This window comes from Callorhinchus milii, unplaced genomic scaffold, assembly GCF_018977255.1.
Source record: "Callorhinchus milii isolate IMCB2004 unplaced genomic scaffold, IMCB_Cmil_1.0 Scaffold1, whole genome shotgun sequence".
Classification (NCBI taxonomy): Eukaryota; Metazoa; Chordata; class Chondrichthyes; order Chimaeriformes; family Callorhinchidae; genus Callorhinchus; species Callorhinchus milii.
Genome location: NW_024704742.1, coordinates 60,556,197 through 60,578,517, shown reverse-complemented (window position 1 = coordinate 60,578,517; position 22,321 = coordinate 60,556,197). Strand labels below are relative to the sequence as shown.

The window sequence follows — 22,321 nt, the reverse complement described above, 5'->3', positions numbered from 1 at the left end:
TTTGGAGCAAAAAAAAGGCTGTCAATGCTCCTTTATGAGTGCATTGTACTCCTGTGTATATCCTGTAACTGCAATACTCTCTGTAACAGTAGATGTTCACTTACCATACATACACCATTACAGGTGGTGAAATAATAAAGCAAGTTTGTAATTATTGGGATATAAATATGACCATAAGACGTAGGAGCAGGCCATTCGGCCCCTCGAGCCTGCTCCGCCATTTAATAAAATCATAGCTGATCTTCTAACCTAATTACATTTACCCGCCCTATTCCCATATCCCTTAATCCCTCTATCCTTTAGAAATGTATCAACCTCAGCCTTAAATATGTTCAAGGACTGAGGATCAACAGCCTTTTGGGGTAGAGAATTCCACGAATTCACTACCCTGTGAGTGAAGAAATGTTTCCTCAACTCAGTTTAAAAAGGCTGACCCTTAATCTTGAGACTCATTGGCTGGCAGCCAGTGGAATGGAGAAACAAAATCACAACAGATTATTTATCTGATCTCTGGTGCTATGATTCCTTTGGAGGAAATGGTGAGGGGAGAGATGCCATATGTTGCTTGAAACAGTGATGTAACCATCCAACTGTGCCGGTCTAATGGGGAGAATCTGGTAGATTTATTGCAGAGATTCATCTATAGGATTCCTACCAGCTAGCGGAGGGTGTGGTAAGTGAAGTTCGGTTCTTGCTAGTGTTATAGAGCAGGTGGGAAAGGGAATTAAGATACTCCTGTGTCAATGCAACTGTGATCCATGTGCATGATTGTGTTATCTAATTCAGATTTATACACGTCAATATCCATATTGCAATCCTTCAAACCCAAAGTCAACAGAAAATCTAAGTATCACTGCTAGAATTCTTTACAAGAATTTTCCAATTTAATCAAACTATTGAAATTATCCCACACATTCCTCACAAGAACAGAAGCCTGGTCCTTCCTGATCAAACCACGATCCTCCAATGAGTTTGATGCATCAGTGACTGTGTAATTCTCAGTCTCACTAGGGTCACCCGCCTTGTGGACAGAAACCACCGTTGCATTCTGGAACACTGACGGAGTTGCTGCCTCAGAGAGTCCTGTTGACCAGCAGTATGAGGACAACTACACGTTGAGTTGGAGGTTTCTGGCTTGGGTCTGTAAGATCCTCACCATTCTTTGTCCCTTCTTGCTCTCCTCCCACCACCCACCCCGAGCAGTTTTTAGGAACTCAACATCAATGCTGTCTGAACCCGCTACCTTGCCATTAGCAAGGTTCCTGTGTGGAGATCACCTCCTCCCAATGGAATGGGTCATTAAAGCCCTCAATCTGCTCCTCACCTCCTGCCAGCTCTGGAGTATAAAAGGACCTCTGATGATCGTAGATGATCTATGTGAAACATTAAGAATGTCAGTTTTCATTCATTTTGCCTTATGTGGTGAGACTGTATGCTTGGCCAGGCTACGAGAGAGCACACAGTTGGTTAATATACAGCACAATCAAATTCATATTTTAAAATAAAAATGTAGCCATTTTATGTATATAAACAGGTTTGTATAGATTACTCCCACTCAGTCTTTGAAATGTGCTCCCTATGCGAAAGGCATTATATAAGTGTAAGGTGTTATTTTTGTTAGCTCTTTTCAGTATTAGCTATGTTTTATTTGAGAGAGCTTTCTTATTACGTCTGTCAGTGATTGTACAAATATAAAAGTAGATACAATAGTACTACCAACCCCACAAATGGATATAAGCTGGTGTTAGAGTAGCTGACATCAACTGGCATTTACGGGGGTAAAATTTATGATAATAGATATAATTAAAAACTAAAATATTATAATAGTCTTTGTTTTTGATATAGTGCCTTATCACTTCGTTGAGATGTCCCAGTCATCTCAGTCAATCCACGACTGTTTGTGTGCGATTGGCTACTGCATTTCACCCACAAAATATGCAGTCGGTTCACTTTACAGTATATCCTGGAAGCGCTTTGAGACATCTCAAAGGTGTGATAAGGCGCTATATCAAATGCAAGGATTATTATTATTGTCTCAGCACATCCAGAATTTAGGCTAATAAAACTAATTTGAGAAAGTTAAAATTCATTTTAGTTTTTCAAAGAATATTTTGGGTTTCCTGGATCTTGACACAGAAATAACATGTATCCAAATGCATTCTTTGCCTTTCCCAGATTTTGAGCTACCTTGACCTACTTGTGAGACTTGTGAGACCCATCATATATTCAACAATATAAACCGATCAACAAGACAATTGCTGTCAGTTTACCATCTAGACAAGGTTGTGGCATAGAATGCTCATCCTGCTATTTGTTCTACTTTACACTGTGTCAGTGCATGTTGAGAAACAGGAATAAACTTGCCAAACCATAATATAGTGTGTCTATAGCTCCCTCTACAATCACTATAAGATTACTACATCACAAAATTAAAATAGTATCAGGGTAACTATAATAATCCTGTCATTTGATAGCAAATTACATTGTAAAATGTTCTCAAATCGCTTCACAGGATTTTCTATTGAAATGTTTCAAAGAGCTTTACACAATTTTATTGTGTGGCTGAAGGTGGACAGGCTTTTTCATATGCTGAACAATAATAATCCTTGCATTTGATGCAGCACCTTATCGAGTTGTTGAGATGTCTCAAAGCGCTTCACAGAATATATTGTAAAGTGTATTTTGTAAAAGAAATGCAGCAACCAATTGCAAAGAGCAATTTCCACAAAAGGTCGTTGATTGAGTGACCACATTATTATCATTTTGTTTGGGGGGGAGGGATTCTATATAGATGATATTGATGCAATCAGGTTATCTGACTTATCCGACTCAGGTTATCTGACTGTGGAAGCTGAATTAGAGGACAAAGATTTTAAAATGAACATTCCTCACTTGAAACCATAAAGTTTAATTCTTACAGAAGTTTTTCTATATATCCACGGATGCACACTCCACCTCACCAAGCCAGTCAGGAACCTAGGCGTCTTATTTGACCCTCAACTATCCTTTCTCACCATCTGTGCGATGAATCTGCTATACCTTCCCCCACCTCCACATTGCCCGACTGCCAATGCTTCACCTCCCAGACCACCGAAACCGTCATACATGTCTTCATTACAACCAGGCTTGACCATGCCAACGGCCTGCTTGTCGGCCTTCCCAACTCTTCCCTCCACAAGCTGCAGATCATCCAGAACTCTGAGGCTCATGTCCCCTCCTACACCAGGCTCCATGACCCCATCACACTCGCCCTCACCCGGCTCCACTGGCTCCCCATCAGTCAGAGGATCCAGTTCAAAATTCTCGTCCCCACCTTCAAGGCCCTCCATGGCCTTGCCCCTTCCTACTATTCCGACCTGCTAACCCCATATCACACTGTCCAATCTCTCCGCTCAGTGGGCTCTGGCCTGCTCCATCAGTGGTCAGGCCTTCAGCCTATCTGCCCCCACCTTCTGGAACTACATCCTACAGTCCCTTTGCCTTGCTCCCTCCCTTGACTCCTTCAAGGTATGCCTCAAGACCCTCCTCTTCGACCACCCTTCTACCCTCCACCCTCCCTGATCCCAAATCCCACCCCCACCCTGCTCGGGTCCTAATCCCTGACTTCAGTGCCTTGGGATGTCCTCCCGACGTGAAAGGTGCTTTACAAATGTAATATTGTATTCGGACCTGAGCTGGGGGTCGGTTTCGGGAAGGGTGGAGGGCAGGGGGGGAAGGAGGGTGACCGAAGGCATGGTTGAAGAGGAGGGTCTTGAAATGGGTCTTGAAGGAGGCAAGGGAGGGAGCAAGGCGGAGGGACTGCAGGATGGAGTTCCAGAAGGTGGGGGCAGTGTCTAAAGGCTCACCCGACAATTCTGGGGCAGGCGAGGTGGGGAACGTGAAGCAGGCTAGAGTCCGCTGAGTGGAGGAAGCGGGCACGTTGGTAGGAGGTTGCAGAGGTAGGAGGAGCAAGGCTATGGAGGGCTTTGAAAGTGAGGACCAGGAACTTGAACTGTTATCCTCTGTGTGATGGGAAAGCCAGTGGAGTCGGGCGCGGATAGGGGTGATAAGGTCGCGGAGCCTGGTGAGGGAGAGGACATGGGCTGCAGAGTTCTAGATGCTCTGGCGGAGTGACTGGAGGATGGAATTCCAGAGGTTGGGGGCAGAGTGGCTGAAGGCAGGGGGTTAGGAGGTCGCAGAGGTAGGGTGGGGCGAGGCCATGGAGGGCTTTGTAGGTGAGGAACAGGATCTTGAACTGGATCCTCTGAAGGATAGGGAGCCAATGGAGTCGGGCGAGAATGGGGGAGATGGGGTCACGGAGTTTGGTGCGAGAGAGGACATGGGCTGCAGAGTTCTGGATTATCTGCAGCCTGTGGAGGGAGGAGTTGGGAAGGCCGACAAGCAGGACATTTGCAGTCACATCTGGAGGTGATGAAGGCATGAACGAGAGTTTCAGTGGCCTGAGGGGTGAGGTAGTGGCGGAGTCGGGCTATAATAATAATAATCCTCGCATTTGATATAGCGCTTTTCACGTCTTCTGGGCATCTCAAAGTGCTTCTCAGAATATACGGTAAAGTGAATTGACTTTATACTTTGTGGGCAAAACACTGCAGCCAATTGTGCACAGCACTGTCCCACAAACAGCCGTCGATTGAGTGATCAAATCATTTTTTTTGTTCTTAAGGGATTATTATCAGGCGTGTGGAGTAAGGAAACTTGCCCAAGGTTTTGCCCTGCTGAGAATCGAACCCAGGTCTCTCGCTTGCGAGGCGAGTGGTCTAACCACTGAGCCACAGGCCTCCACTGGATGGAGATGGAACCTGAGCTGATGTTACAGAGGTGAGGGAAGGCAGAGCAGGTGATGGGGAAGATGATGTGGGGAAGAAGACAGTTGAGGATCGAAGACACCCAGGTTCCTGACTGGCTGGTGAGTTGTAGTGTGCAACCATGGAGGTTGATGCTGGCAGAGCCTGAGGTGCTGAGGCGTTGGCACGAACCAATCAGGAGGGCCTCAGTCTTGTTCACATTCAACTGTAGGAAATTTGCCCTTATCCAGGACTTGATGTCCGACAGACAGTCTGTCAGGACAGCAGTGGCCCTGGAGTTGAGGGTGGAGGCAGAAAGATAGATATGGAAGTTGACCCCGTGTCTGCGGATGATGTCACCACGGGGGAGCATGTAGAGATTAAAGAGGAGAGGGCCAAGGACAGAGCCCTGGGGGACGCCAGACGTGACAGTGTGGGGGCTGGAGGAGAAATCGTTAGAGGCAACAAAGTGGAGACGGTGAGAGAGATAAGAATCTAACCAGGCAAGGGCAGGTCCGCAAAGATTAAGTAAAGCGGAGAGTCGGTGTATGAGGATGGAGTGGTCGACGGTGTCGAAGGCGGCAGAGAGGTCGAGGAGGACAAGGAGGCAGAGGGAGCCCTGATAACCTTGGAGTAGAAGGAGGATTTGGCGGAGGCAAGAGCGCAACGGTAGATCTTGGTATGATGAAGCCAAATCTGCCGATGGACGGTTAGTTTGGATTTGGTCCAGGCGCATTCAGCAGCTTTCACTTGTGCCTTGAGGGAACGGAGGTGACTGGTGTATCAGGGGGATTTACGGGAGTATGAGGCAGTTCGGGAGGTGAGGGGGGCAAGGGAGTCCAGAATGGTGGAGAGGGAGTTGTGGAGAAAAGAGAGTGAGGAGGGGAGATCGGTCAGTGAGGGCCAGAGGTGAAGGAGTTCAGATGACTCCAGGGCAGAAAGTGATCAGCAATTGCCTAATAGTTCAAAACTATTTTCTCAAGATTACCTTTATAGATACGATGGAGAGGGAGGAAATGTTTTTCCACGGACGGTATGTGATGGCAGAGGGTTGGGAAAAGGGAAGGGATATGGAGGTGTTGAGGGAGATGAAGTGGCTTTGTCGATGATGATGATGTCCGAGACGGTGAGGCCCCGGGTGATCACCAGGTCAAGGGGGGCGGCCATGGTCGTGGGTGGGGGAGTGGATGAGGAAGCAGGTGGAGTCGGCAGAGGTAGAGCAGGAGAGGGTGAAATGGAGGTCGTCTAAGATTAAGAGGCGTTCAGAGAGCAGAGGGAGAGGGAAGATAGGAGGGTGGAAACGTCCAAGAGGAAGGTGGGGGAAGGCCTGGGGGGACGGTAAACAAGGAGGATTTTGAGGGAAAGCCTGAAGGGAACACACACACACACACACACAGATACACACACACACAGATACAGATACACACACACACACACACACACACACACATACACACACACAGATACACACACACACAGATACACACACACACACACACACACACACACACACACACACACACACACACACACACACACATACACACACACACAGATACACACACACACATACACACACACACAGATACACACACACAGATACACACACACACACACACAGATACACACACACACCACACACAGATACACACACACACACACACACACACAGATGCACACACACACCACACACAGATGCACACACACAGATACACACACCACACAGATACACACACACCACACAGATACACACACACAGAGATATACACACACACACACATACACACACACACACACACAGATACACACACACACACACACACACACACACATACACACACACAGATACACACACACACACACACACACATACACACACACATACACACACACAGATACACACACACACAGATACACACACACACACACACACACACACACAGATACACACACACAACACACACAGATACACACACACATACACACACAGATACACACACACAGATACACACACACACAGATACACACACACACACAGATACACACACACACACACACACACACACACACACAGATACACACACACACAGATACACACACACACAGATACACACACACACACACACACACACACACACAGATACACACACACACACACACACACACACACACACACAGATACACACACACACATACACACACACACAGATACACACACACAGATACACACACACACAGATACATACACAGACACACACACAGATACACACACACACAGGTACACACACACACAGGTACAGATACACACAGTCGGTGACTGGCAGTCGGGTGACGAGCGGCAGTTTCTCTGACAGTTGAACGTGTAGGACCCGGAAGTGTCGCGCGCTCCTGAGGCTTCTGCGTGACAGTGTGTGTGGGCGGGGCTGTGACGGTGTGTGTGGGCGGGGCTGTGACGGTGTGTGTGGGCGGGGCTGTGACGGTAGGTGTGGGCGGGGCTGTGACGGTGTGTGTGGGCGGGGCTGTGACGGTAGGTGTGGGCGGGGCTGTGGCGGTGGGTGTGGGCGGGGCTGTGGCGGTGGGTGTGGGCGGGGCTGTGACGGTGGGTGTGGCTGTGGCGGTGGGTGTGTGCGGGGCTGTGACGGTGGGTGTGGGCGGGGCTGTGACGGTGGTGTGGGCGGGGCTGTGACGGTGGCGTGGGCGGGGCTGTGACGGTGGGTGTGTGCGGGGCTGTGACGGTGGGTGTGGGCGGGGCTGTGACGGTAGGTGTGGGGGGCTGTGCGGGGGGGGCTGTGACGGTGGTGTGTGCGGGGCTGTGGCGGTGGGTGTGGGCGGGGCTGTGGCGGTGGGTGTGGGCGGGGCTGTGGCGGTGGTGTGGGCGGGCTGTGACGGTGGGTGTGGCTGTGGCGGTGGGTGTGTGCGGGGCTGTGACGGTGGGTGTGGGCGGGGCTGTGACGGTAGGTGTGGGCGGGGCTGTGACGGTGGGCGGGGCTGTGACGGTGGGTGTGGGCGGGGCTGTGGCGGTGGGTGTGGGCGGGCTGTGGCGGTGGGTGTGGGCGGGGCTGTGACGGTGGTGTGGCTGTGACGGTGGGTGTGGCTGTGGCGGTGGGTGTGTGCGGGGCTGTGACGGTGGGTGTGGGCGGGGCTGTGACGGTGGCGTGGGCGGGGCTGTGACGGTGGGCGGGGCTGTGGCGGTGGGTGTGGGCGGGGCTGTGACGGTAGGTGTGGGCGGGGCTGTGGCGGTGGGTGTGGGCGGGGCTGTGACGGTGGGTGTGGGCGGGGCTGTGGCGGTGGGTGTGGGCGGGGCTGTGGCGGTGGGTGTGGGCGGGGCTGTGACGGTGGCGTGGGCGGGGCTGTGACGGTGGGCGGGGCTGTGACGGTGGGTGTGGCTGTGACGGTGGGTGTGTGCGGGGCTGTGACGGTGTGATGACGTGCCGTGGGCGGGGCTGTGACGTGCCGTGGGCGGGGCGGGTTTGAAGCAGCGCGGGAAGGAGAGCAGAGGGAGAGCTATGGTGGAGGGCGCGGACTGTGCGCTATACGGAGCGGCGCTGAGAAGCGGAGTGGATGGCGGACAGACGGTGCTCCGTGTGACACACCGCGCGGGAGGGCAGGCGGTGAGTGTCACGGCTGTGGGACTCGGTCCCACCTCACGGGCTGACGGGCCTCACGGGGGATGTGCACACAGATACGCACATACTGATACAGATACACACACAGATACACATATACACACACAAACACACACACACTGTTCGAGAAGGGGAAGGAGTTTCTCGCGGTGTCTGTGGCCAACAGTCCCTCTGATAAGTTTGGTCATTTACTTGGTGGCTGTTTGTGGGAAATTGCTATATGCAGATTGGCTGCTGCATTCGCTTAATAATAATAATAATAATAATCCTTGCATTTGATATAGCGCTTTTCACGTCGGGAGGACGTCCCAAAGCGCTTCACAGAACACACTGTAAAGTGAATTGACTGTATATTTGTGGGCGAACGCGGCAGCCAATTGCACACAGCAATGTCTCACAAACAGTCGTAGATTAAGCTTTATCAGTAAATCCTGTGAAGCGCTTTGAGACCTTTCGGTGTTGATTTCTTGGGGGTCAGTCGGGTGTCTAATACACGTGAAAACTCATCACCTTTGCTTGAGAGTATCCAAACCCAACTGAGAATTCTCTGCATCCCCACCCACCCATGGAAATTCGAGAGATGTTTATCGGTATCGTGTATTTTCTCTCTCCCTGGACTCTGAAATTCGGGAAGTATTAGACGCAGGTGAGCGGGAGCCAAGGCTCGGGGGCGCAGAGTGTGTGTTGGGGTACTGCTAGAATTTAATCAGCTAAAACTGCAAAACTGCATAGCTTACCATTGAGAGCACTGCCTGACCAGCTTTCCCGCTGGGTGTCCAGTACGGACCTCCCTACGCGTTAGGGCTTTGCTTGCAGGGTGGAAGGTGAGTGGGAAGATTCCCTGGTACAGTGATTCCACGAGCAGCAAATTCAAGCGATTCTGACGCCAAATCACATTTTGGTGACCCAAGAACGTGTCTTGAAAGTATACACAGGTAAACTCTTGAGCCCACCTTTTTTACTGTTGTTTCTTAATGTAAACTCGAATGTGCGTATTGACAAGGCTATGGGATACATGCATCCCCAAAGCAGAAAAAGCTGGACGATCCAGTTTTTTTTTCAGAGAAATACATTTTTTTTTACAGATTAACTTTCAGAAAAAAAAATTCAAGGATATATGGTGAAAATCGGTAAAACTGAGTTGAAAGATCTCTATCGTGGCACTTACGTTTTGTATTTGGATGCATAGTACAGCTCAGAAAGAGTTCTTACAGATTATCAATTGCTCCTTTGCACAAAACAAAATGCAAATGACTGTGATGTTGACTTTTTTCAGTGTAATCAAAGTAATGGACAGAAGGTTTCCAATCGGAGTGACATCAGTCTGCTCCAAGGAAAGGTCTACACTGATGTGGAGACATTAGGCAAAGAACTCTTTCTCTATTTTGGCCCAACAGCCTTAAGGTATGGTTCTTGATACTTTTCCTTCTTGTTGATTCCACACCAATGTTTTAGCATCCTTGTGAAGACATAGTCACAAAACTGCACATACTATTTCAGATAGTCTTTCTAGTGATTATATAATGGCAGAATAATTATCTTTTTCTTGCTTATTGTTCTATTTAATGTTCACCTTTACTCTGTTTTGCTACCTGCTTTATTAGTTGAAGTGAGCTCCTTACCGGATTTGGGAAAGGAAGATGTGAAGAGTTGATGCTCCCTTAGCTATTTATAAGTAATTATAATGGTGTTCATCTGCAAACATATCTAGGAAATGTTATGATGCATCTTTGTTCCACAAGGACTATTGAAGTCTTACTGAACATGTATGTACGATTCCAGGATACATTTTGGCATGAATGGCTCCATGCGTATCAATCCATCTGAGAAAACCAACAGAAGTGGAGCAGCAGCTGGTTTGGAGATCCAGCTCAGCAATGATCTGATTTGCTTTTTTGACTCCACAGTAGAAATCAGGTGAGGAATTGTACAAATAACATTTACACTTGATTTCTATTTTAGTTTTTCGTTTTATTTTGCAGAGTTATGCTGCAAGAAACACTAGGCTATTAAGTAAGTAGGATTAATTGTCTAGTAAGGTTAATGAAAGACATAGCCACTGTTATGTTATCTACCCTCTAACTATATACACACAGCTTATTGTACAAATAATAATAATAATAATAATAATCCTTGCATTTGATATAGCGCTTTTCACGTCGAGAGGACATCCCAAAGCGCTTCACAGAACAACTGTAAAGTGAATTGACTGTATATTTGTGGGCGAACGCGGCAGCCAATTGCGCACAGCAGTGTCCCACAAACAGTCGTAGATTGAAAATGACCAATTTATTATTGTTTTGGTTTTTTTTGGAGGGATTATTATTAGGCTCTGTGTGGAGTAAGGAAACTTGCCCAAGGTTTCGCCCTCTGCCTGGAATTGAACTCAGGTCTCTCGCTTGCAAAGCGAGTGCTCTAACCACTGAGCTACAGGAGCACTGATACGTTTCATAACAACAACAACAACAACAAGATTCCATTTATAGAGCGCCTTTCACGTCAGGAGGACGTCCCAAGGCGCTGCACAGTTGGGTCATGACCCGAGCAGGGGGGAAATGGTCAGGGTGAGGGGAGGGAAGGGAGGGAGAGAGGAGGGGAAATGGTCAGGGTGAGGGAGGGAAGGGAGGGAGCGAGGAGGAGGAAGAGAGTCGAGAGGGAGCTGAAGGCACGGTCAAAGAGAAAGGTTTTGAGACCGGCCTTGAAGGAGGAATGGGAGGAAGCGGCGAAGGCACTGGGGGATGGAGTTCCAGAGCCTGGGGGCTGAGAGGCTGAAGGCCCGACCACCGATGGTAGGGCGGTTGGGGCGGGGGACGTGGAGCAGACCGGATAACATTTATCCACCTGGGACCACTACCTGTTCAAGTTTATCTTACACAATTCTACCTCCAATTTCAATCCCTTGGATTCATATGGATCTGCCAGTTGAGTGGCTTTAGAATTGGTTCCATCATAGAAACCCCAATACCTCTTCTCTCCCTCCTTTTTTAGAGTAGGGATCCAGAATGTGGATCCCTGGACTCCACTATTCTTGTTCTCCCCTCCTCCCCCAACAGGTTGCCATATTTATGATTCACCTTTAGTCTCATTTGCCATGTCAGTTTTCAGTCCAGCTCACTGAGTTCTCATTAATTCTATGATTCTAATTTTAAAAACCTCAAGTGTGGATTTTTTAAATGAAAAAATGTACTAACTAAATACTTTGTACCTGTTAATTTAGTCATATTTTTGAAAAATTTCTGTAGGTTGCTTAACTCTTGAATGCATTTACAAGTACTGGGTTCTTTCAATTAATAAAATAGGTACCATTGAGGCATCACTTTTTGTGTTGGTTGTATTAGTAGAAACAACTTCATTGAACCTGACACTAATTTCAGTAATGCTATTTAAATGGATAAATATTGGAGTGATGCACATATATATCTGTTATAGATTAACAAATGTGTTTCTGTTTTCAATTAAAAGCAGATAATTCAACTTTAAGGAACTATATCCCACTCATATCCAGTTTGGATAATATTAGTTCTGAATTACAATTGCGGTATCTGGTTTTTATGACAAGTGGGTGCAGAGCACAATTGGCAGTTGAACCTTCAGTTACTTTGGCCCATCTCTCTAGAACTCCTCCCAAAATTCTGCCTTATCCCTTTCTCTCTACTTTCAAATCTCGTGTGAAGATCTACTTCTTTGACTACACTTTCAGCTCCTCGCTCTCACTGAATTTCTAAAGTGCTTTGAGATGTTCTCCCAGTGCGAAAAACAATAGATTATATAAGTGTGAATTTTTGTTGAAATAGGGAAAAACGTAGAGATAGTAAAACACGAGATGTGTATCTGTTCCGATCAATTGTACCATTTCCTATTGCCTATTAGGAGTGCCTTGGAGTGTAAGCGCAAGGTGAAATTAATGGAAGAACTAGACATTTGTTCTCCAAAGTTCAGTTTCTCCCGAGCAGAGAATGAATTGGGGCAGCATTGTACACGCATGCTCTGTGATGTGCTCTTGGACCAAACTGTATTACCTGGAGTAGGAAACATCATAAAAAACGAATCCTTGTTTGACAGTGGCTTCCATCCAGCTGTTAAGGTAAATCATTCCTGTGTTTCACACTGAACTGTGCGCTGTGTTTAATATTTTTTAGTGGGTGACTGATACATACGGAAACCTATTATCACCCTTAAGAGTATTCAGACTAGATTTCCTCATATAAATGCCAATTATGCATTGAAATTTCTCAGCATCTGGAATGGAGTACGCATTCTCTCCCTGGAGGAACCCACCATGCTTCCGTATTAGGTGCTGGTTGCGAGAGCCAAGACTTTAGAATGTGGGTTGAGGTGCTTCTGAAATTTAACCAGCTCAGATTGTATACTTGTCATTAAAAGCATGTCTGGCGATCTTCCTGATGCTTGTCCAGGTAGGACCAACCTACTAATTAGGGAGGGGTTAACAGGAGCCAAATGGAAATAATCCCAGTACACAGCCTGTCTCTCCATGACCCGCTGATGAGCCAAGATGTTCTGGGCTTTCATCAGCAATGCTTGGAATATTGCAATCCTGCCTGGGTGAGGAATGAGACTACCATGACCACCACTGAAGATTCACCCAATTCTGAGATTTTATTGCCAATTTATCACCCTGGAGTCAGTTTAACCCCAGGAGACCATGTTTGAAGTCCCTTTTCATTACCAGTCAAGCTGTTGGTAGGGAAAGCATTATTTCAAAGTAGCATGTTCTTGATGTTGCAGATCTGCCAGTTATCTGCTGAACAAATACATCATATTGTCAAAATGACTCGCGATTTCACAATCCTCTTTTATAAGGTACGAGTACATTTCTTTAAAATATTTGCAAAAATAAGCTAATCGAGGTTTATAAATGAATAGCTCACTATTGTTGATGTTTGAATGCCCTTTGCTCTGATAATTATAGAACTCAATGTATACCCATGAGTCGCTTAATATTATTGTTACCTATTAATTGCGCATAAAAAGGACATGAATATTCTGTGGCATATGTTGGATGTGTAACTTACACTTGGGAGATGCACAATATCATCCTCGGACAACTTACAATGTGCTTTTTGCCTTAATATTATCTGAAGGGAAACTCTTTAGCATTATTCCTGTGCACCTCAAGGAGTATGTTGAGATTGTTGGCAAAACCAATCATTAATTTGCATTTGCTCAACTCTCCTACCGAGATTCAGCATCTCACTGGCCTAAACAACCCAGAGCTCCTCCCCCAGAGGGCTATCTGAACAGCTCAGTATGTTGTATTAAAAGTAGCTATGGCACATGTACATATGTGGTAAATATTGTATGAAATTCCAGGTCATGACTCATGAGTAACTAGAAACGGTAGAATTGTTCAGATATTGTAGTCTTGAGACAAAAATAATGTAATGTATATATGTGTAGCTGCCTTAGAGTTGTAATATTTTTCCTGTTTTATATCTTGGAACTAGATATATGTTTATTGCCTAAATCCAATATGCATGTATAATGTTAATTTATAAATTGAATATTGGTTGTTTCTTCCACTTTTTAGTGTCGTAAGACAGGATCAGCCTTGTATAAGCATTACAAAGTTTACAAGCGATCTACATGTGGACAGTGTAAAGGTCAAATAACTGTCTGCCGCCTAGGTGAGAACAGCCGGATGACTTATTTCTGCTCATTTTGTCAGAAGGAGGATCTGTCGCAGGTTGATATCAGGTAGAGCATAGCTGTCAATCTATTGTAAACATTGTAAACTATTTATGCAAGGCAAATATTTATATCGTTGAAGATGGCCAGGCAATGCAGACTGGAATAGTTTTTCAAATGTTTGACTCATTTTATTTTTTTTCTGTGGAGTTCAGTAAATAGTCGGTCACATACTTTCTTTAAAAAAAGATTAGTGTCCAATTACATTTCTAATTTTCACCCTCTGGCATATGCTTCTCTATTCCCGATTGACCTCCTCTTACTTGGGTACCGGTTGCCCTCCTGTAATCTACCAAGTGCCCATTGTTCACGTGTGAATCTTGGCGGTGATGGTCAACAAGCAACACAACCCTAGAAAACGTCACATAGCCAAGCCTGACCTCTCCCTACCTGGATGCTACTCACCTGTACAATCTGCGAGCTCCTGGTCTGTAAGCTGCAGCCCTATTTGCTACACCATCAGAGATGGCCCATAAAACATGAGACGACTTGGTGATTTTTTTTGCTGTGTGTCTTTTAACTGTATTTCTCTCTCCTTAAACTAGGATTCTTAAGATTTAAAAAGAGATGTCAATTTTCCAATAATTTTGAAGTCCATCATATTTTAACTTGTTTCTAAAATATTTGCTGTCAGCGGAGTTTAAAAAAAAAACTCAGAAATAGAAATAAAAACTAGTATTTTTAATATCTTTCATATCTGTCTTTTTTTCCTACAGCAGTTTGCCTAGAAGAAATAGTCTATTAGGATGGGTGTCTAGTACTGGAAGCTATTCTGCTGACAACATCGCCAAAAAAGAGGAAGAAGAATGGACATGTGCACTTTGCACATTGGTAAACATGGCTTCAGTCAAGTCATGTGAAGCCTGCTTGTCACCAAGGCCTGTCAGTAAGTAGTCTGCCACGTAAACGTGCTACAAAGGATGACTAAAATAATTTTAGTACAGTAGTTGCTTAATATCCAGACGAATGGGAACTCAATACTCTAGATGTCCAGTAACCATCCTCATGGGAGCTAACCTGTTTGTGAAAAGATGCAGCTATCGGTAGTCAACCCTCAGATATAATCGGGTTAGGATGAGTTCAAACATTTTACCTGGTATAATAATCTACTTTCCTTGCTCTCACTGTTATTGCCCATTTCCCCTTTTTGCTTGATCATATTACTGACTTTTTCGATTGCAGTGTCACTCAGCAGGTCCTGACGTGGGAGGAGCTATGGCTGCTGCAGAGCAATAAATTCATTTTCCCCCAGCCTCGTTCTAACTCAAGATGCCTTCCTGCTTTTGTACTCGTACATTTCTGTACCTCCTGCCTACTCCTTCCTCTCTGCAACTGCTTGTTCCATGTCCCTTCGATTTTCATCACATCATTGGTCGCCAAACCTGTAGCCTCTTTGCCCTTGCCTTGGGTAATCCTGTAAATTACTGATGTAATTATGAAGCATCTCCACTACTCTGCAGTGACTGAGTCTCTGTAACTGAGAAAATGGAACGTTAAATTTCTGTCTTGACAAGACTGAAGCTACCCACGATAAATTAATCGTGTTCATAAAGTGACTGTTTTTATTTCTGCAGCTTTTACACAGAAAGCCCCACATCAAACTTCTGGTTTTAATAATGATCTCATAAAATACCCATGCAATGGATTTGGAAAGCCCCAAGTAGAACTCAAGCTGAATCGGAAGACAGTTTTTGGTACTACTACATTGGTTCTGTCGTCATTGAATGGTAATGTTACTTCACCTGCCAATCCTAACTCTACTTTCTCAGCGTTTGGTAAATTGAAAAGTAACAAGCCATCATTCAGTAGCGATACTTCATATCAGACTCTCTCTTTATCTGAGAAATGTTTTAAAAATGAACAGAGCCTTTGGGAAAATGCTTCTTTTAGTAGTTTTGCAAATGAAACTATCCACAATTCACCATTCAGTTGTATCGACCAAGGTTCATTTCATCAGCATGGCAAAAGAATGAAAACCAATCACGATTCAATTTTAACTTCAAATACCAGGACTACAGATTCTAATTTCAGGTGAGTCCCCACCTATATTTCTTGAAAGTTGGATTTTAGTTTTAAAAATAACATTAGAATTGTTTTGTGATCTTCATTCCTTTGGGCATACCTATGCTGCGTTGTCAGAGATGCTGTCCTTCAGCTGAAACATTAAACCAAGATGCTGTCTGCCTGTTCAGTTGGATGTTGGATTCCATGACACTGTTCGAAAAGAGGAGGGAGTTTTTCTCCTGGCGTCCTGGGCAACAATCCCCCAGATATAGGTTTTGGAACGTTGCTGTGCGCAAAGTAAAAACAGCTATTGACCTAGGGAGGATAAGAACAAAAGATTAAAAGCAGTATATTTTAATGTAGATATTCCCTGGCTTTTTTTATTTAAGAAAATTATGTTCATGGAATTTAAGACATGCATGACATCTATGTCAAAAGTAGCTTAATTGACATTATACGTAGTCAATTATATACGTTTATGCAAAACTTTGAAATGCTTTGAGTTGTTTGACATGATAAGTGTTAAGCTGTTCTATTGTTGCAAAGGTTTTATAGTAACTTTATTTCCTTTACACAGGGTGTCTTGTACTAATATAAATGATGGAACTGATGCTTTAAACCCTAAAATCCCATATTGCACTAAACATTTTCGCTCTTGCTCGCTGAGAGTGGTTAAGAAAGAAGGTGCCAACAAGGGGAGATGCTTCTATGCATGTTCCTTACCTCAGGGAATTCAGTGTGACTTCTTTCAAGTAAGAATTTAGAAATATTTCTTTTAAATTTCAGTGGGTTAGACAAATAGAATTATACCTGTGAAACAAATGATAGAAACATGCTGACAATGACCCACTTTCTTACAATAATGTAGACAAAGTACTGTGTAACAAAAACATAATAAGCCTTCCTGACATTCCTAATGATTATAAAAGTGTCAGTTGGGCGCTATGTAAATGCAAGTTGTTGTTCAGTGGCAACGCTGAAGTATTATAAGCAGAGGTGGTGAAATCTATATAATGCAGATTGTATTTATGTAGAAAATGCTTATTACACTGAATGGTCTGAAGAGGGCAGTTCAACATCATCAAAATCCTGAAATTGAGGAAGTTCAGTATTTGAAAATCCTGCAGCTCCTGTCCATCCCAGGTTTCTTTTTGCAATTTATGCTTGACAATAGCTGGTCAGTGTACTATCAAATTCAACTACAGTGGACAGTCATTATAAGGCAATAGTTTGTGATGCTTAAAATCCCAACCCGCATTATAATGAAGCCCTGAGAGCCAGTTTCACTGCGCATGTCACACAACCATATCACTTCATGCACATCGCCTGACTCCCACACTTAAAAAACTGACTTCTAGGTCCTTAGGTTGCCGCTGATGCCCATTTCTCTATACTCATGTATAATGAAGGAAATGACCGGCAAGCACCAGCATACAAACAATGAGCTGAATGGCCTCCCCACATGCTATAAACAATTCTACAGTTTCCAACTGACAAAACTGTTTTATTGGGAGGTGGAAATACAAGTTGTAGTTAACCAAGTCTATCGTGGAGCTTTCGTGATCACTTTTCCTTCCAACAGGTGGCAGTTACATTTTTAACTACTAACCACTTGTATTTGTCCCTCCCTCCCCTCCTTCAAAAATCATCTTAATACATATCTCTTCAACCATGCTCGCAGGCTCCCACAGGTCCCTTAAGTTCAACCTCCCAGTCAGCTGTGTGAATATGCACTTTGAAGCACTTTCTGACATGAAAGGTGCTACATAAATGTAAACTGTTGGTTTAAAATACAGTTTGTAAGTATTTTTAAATCTTTTTTTCCCAGTGGACTGACTTGGATTTTCCATTCTGTAATCATGGAAAACGCTGCATTATGAGGACAGTTCTGAAGCTTGGGCCAAATAATGGACGTAACTTTTATGTTTGTTCTGAAGGAATGAACAAACAGTGTAACTTCTTCAAGTGGGTGTAACATGGATCAAGATTTAACTGACTGTGAAACAGAGAGAAACCTTTAAGACATTGTTGTATATCTGCAGGAATCTCTGGAAAATAGGTAAAATTCTAAAGCAGAAATTACTTACAGTTGAATTTATTTTGTAGTTTTTTTATTGAATCCCACTTGAGCTTGGTTGTTAGTACATTTGCCTGTTACAAGGTTGATGGGTTGAAGTCCCTCATTGGGAATTTGAATTCACAGTCTAGATGAACACTCCAATGTATTACTGGGGAACGACGAGATGTTAAACTGAGTTCCTGCCGGCGTGTTCAGATAGGTGTTAAAAATCCTATGAAAAAAGAAGGGAGTGTATTCAACCCCTTAGATAGATGGGAGGTGATTTGGTGTGGGAAGAACTGGGACTCCCACTGCATTGTGCTATAAACTGGAGGAAAGAACCTGTCAAACTTTCCTCCAGTTTAATTGGATATTCACTTCATGGTTACTTGCAAAACATTACCAGCACAAATGGGTATTATGATGGCCTACAATATAATTACACTTGGCAGTAATTTCAGACATTTCAAACTCTTTTAGAGACATACTGATTATCTGCACTAATTGGAACTGACCCTATTTGTGGTTAACAAACAGTGTGGATAATTGGACATCATCCAAAGTACAAATTGCCTTCAGTGATAAAACAATTGTTCCATTAGGAGTTATATGATACAATAGTGCCACGTGTGCCAGCTTTTGCCTGACTTTTTCTAAATCTCTTTATTTGCTTCTCATTTTTCCTCAATATCCTTCTAACTTTAACCCTATAAAAGTACTGGGTAAGACTCAGATTTGCACTGTTTATTTCTGACACGTTTGCAGCCCATGTCCGATGTCTGCTTCTGAGGCCCATGTGGATATAGATGGGAGGTGATTTGGTGTAGGGATAACTGGACTACTCGAATGTGCTATAAAAATCCAAAATCTTTCCTTCTTACTATTTGTCCTTGACCTGGGTAGATCATGTCTTTAAAACATCTTTATTTTATCCCTTGTTTGTCCCTTTATTTAGACCGAACCTAGGAAAAGATTTTAAAAAAGGAGAATAGTGAATTTATAGCATACAAGCCTTCAAATGGAGGGGTGGATGGAGGAAAACTCTTTTAATAATTAGAATGATGTTACTTTTTATGTGCTAATCCGGTATGCTATTTTCTGGTCTTTGAAGAAGACATGTTGGGTTCAATCTTTTTCAATCTCATTTAAATGTTTATTTTTAAAAGTAGTAAACTTCCTTGTTCCCTTATCTTCACTATTTGTGATTAGTTAGCTTGAATACTGTATAGACGACTTGCTGTATTCCTTGTTTTATTTTTTACTGAATTTTCTTTTTGATAATTATCAATAAACTTTCAGATTTTTATACTCTATATATAATCGTGGTGATTTTGTGTAAATACCTTAGAATAATAATAATCCTTGCATTTGACATAGAGCTTTTCACGTCTTCTAGATGTCCCAAAACACTTCACAGTAGATACTGTAAAGTGAATTGACTATATTTGTGGGTGAAATGTGGCAGCCAATTGCGCACAACAGTGTTCCACAAACAGCCGTGGATTGAAGTGACCAATTTTTTTTTGAGGGATTATTATCAGGCGTGTGGAGTAAGGAAACTTGCCCAAGGTTTCGCCCTGCCAGGAATTGAACCCAGGTCTCTCGCTTGCAAGGCAAGTGCTCTAACCACTGAGCTACAGACCACGACAATCTTATTTACTATCTTAAGACATATTGATCACAAATCTGGATGAAGAAGGCCCTTTGGCCATTCAGTCTCATTATTCCAGAACACCCATCTTATCGTTCCCTTATCACTGCATCAAACTACTTTTTAAATGAGAGTAGTGGCCTGGTCTTGACAACCTTTTACAGTCATTGATTAGTCTGCATAAAGAAAAACTTCCTGCGGTCAGACATGAAATTGTTCTTTACAACTCCAAAGTAATGTCTTGTTCTACTGTCTATCTTGTCCTAAAGTATTGATCTGGGTTTACTTTTTCAATCTCATTTAAAATTGTGTACACCTCCACAAGGTCCCCTCTACGTTGTCTTCTCTCAAGATTGAAGAGCCCTAGCTTATCTAATCATTTCTCATAGCTCTTTCCTCTAACACTGGGGATCATTTTGTTGTTCTCTGCTCTGTGTCTAGGGCTTTGGCAGCCCTCTGATGTCATGGTGAACCTGAACTGTATGCAGTATTCAAGGTGCGGTCTGAGCAGAGGACTGTACAGCCTGAGAATGATATTTGGGAATCTAAACTCAAATGATAATAATAATAATAATTCTTGCATTTGATGTAGTAGCACCTTATCATGTCAAGAAATCGCAATGCGCTTCACAAGATATCTGTAAAGTAGATTGACCATATTTTGTGGGGTAAATTATCTAGCAATATAGCCCAATAACCCTATTTGCATTGTTTATTGCTGCTTCACACTGCTTTGACATGGTCAGTGACGAGACAACTAACAGCCCTAGATCTTTCATCTTCCCCTTTGGTAAGTAAAGTCCCTTCAATTGAGTACTTGTCATTCCTATTCTTGGATCCTATCTGTAGTATCTTGCATTTATCAATATTAAACTTAATTTGCCAGTTATCAAGCCATGTTCATAACTTAAATTCTCTTTGTAGGATAATTGCTGCCTCCTCTGATTCCACAGTTCACCCCCACCCCACCAACTTGGTGTCATCTGCAATTGTAACAACCTTACACTGGGTCTGCAAATCCCATTTATATGAGCAACAGACTAATACAGACCTCTGAGGCATCCCACTTAATACCTCTTCCCCATTTTGACCCAGCTCCCCTGACAAAGACTCTGTTTCCTTGCCTTCATCCAATACTGAATTCATATCCATGTCTTGACCCTCGATGGCCAGTGAATACAGGAATCTTTCATGTGGTACTTTGTTAAAACAGCTTTTGGAACTCAATGTATTATGTTACATGGCTTCACTAAGTCAATTTAGGTTGTCATCTACAAAAAGTCTGAGGTTGGTCAGACAATACCCATGCTTTCCTAACTTGTGTTGGCTGTCAATTGTTAGGCTATTTTTATATAGGTAATCTTCCACCTCCTTTCTGATGATTGCCTCCATAATGTTTACTACTATTGTGATGAGGCGAGTTGCTGGGTTTTGGTTTGCCGCCCTTCTTGAATACGAGGACAACATCTGCTTACCTCCATCTGCTGGAACCTCCCCAATCCTGATTGACTCCCTCATACTAGTACTGAGCAAGCCTTCTGCCTTGTCTCTCCAAGAACCCTGGGGTACAGTTCAACACCCCAGGGGATTTATAATAATATTAATCCTTGTACTTGATATAACACATTATCACGTCTTTGAGATGTCTCAAAGCGCTTCACAGAATAAACTGTTAAGTGAATTGATTGTATATTTTGTGGGCGAAATGCAGCAGCCAATTGTTGCACAGTGACCAAATTATTTTTTTTGGAGGGATTATTACCCCGGGAAAAGCGATTCTCCAATTGACTAACAACCGAGTACCTACTTATTGCAAGGTAAACAGAGGCGTGTGGAGTAAGGAAACTTGCCTAACATTTCGCCCTGCCGGGAACCAAACCCAGGTCTCTTGCTTGCGAGTGCTCGAACCACCAAGCTGCAGGACTCCCCGATTTGTTAGTTTTATGCCCCTTGAGCCTAACCAAATGTCTGGTTCATTTAAGGTTACAATCCTGGAGTTCAAACTATGTTTGCTGGCTGTTACGGAACATGTGTTTAGTCCAAACATATTGATAATAATAATCTTTGCATTTGATATAGCGTTTTTCATGTCTTCCAGACGTCTCAAAGCGCTTCACATAATAATAATAATCCTTGCATTTGATATAGCGCTTTTCACGTCAGCAGGACGTCCCAAAGCGCTTCACAGAACACACTGTAAAGTGAATTGACTGTATATTTATGGGGGAACGCGGCAGCCAATTGCGCACAGCAATGTCCCACAAACAGTCGTAGATTGAAAATGACCAATTTATTATTGTTTTGGGTTTTGGAGGGATTATTATTAGGCTCTGTGTGGAGTAAGAAACTTGCCTAAGGTTTCGCCCTGTGCCTGGAATTGAACTCAGATCTCTCGCTTGCAAAGCGAGTGCTCTAACCACTGAGTGCTCTAACCACTGAGCTACAGGACTCCAGAATATACTGTAAAGTGAATTGACTATATTTGTGGGTG

The 22,321-nt window shown here is 43.9% G+C and overlaps 1 protein-coding gene across 1 annotated transcript; it reads left to right on the top strand.

Moving 5' to 3' along the window:
* The first annotated feature begins 8,252 nt into the window (after window positions 1-8,252).
* neil3 (nei-like DNA glycosylase 3) lies at window positions 8,253-19,470 on the top strand. The gene is made up of 10 exons (XM_007895922.2): window positions 8,253-8,395; window positions 9,687-9,814; window positions 10,193-10,327; window positions 12,281-12,494; window positions 13,157-13,231; window positions 13,959-14,125; window positions 14,833-15,002; window positions 15,691-16,147; window positions 16,698-16,872; window positions 17,949-19,470. The coding sequence occupies exons 1-10, from the start codon at window positions 8,291-8,293 to the stop codon at window positions 18,093-18,095; spliced, it is 1,773 nt and encodes a 590-aa protein (XP_007894113.2). The 5' UTR covers window positions 8,253-8,290; the 3' UTR covers window positions 18,096-19,470.
* The last annotated feature ends 2,851 nt before the right edge of the window (window positions 19,471-22,321 follow it).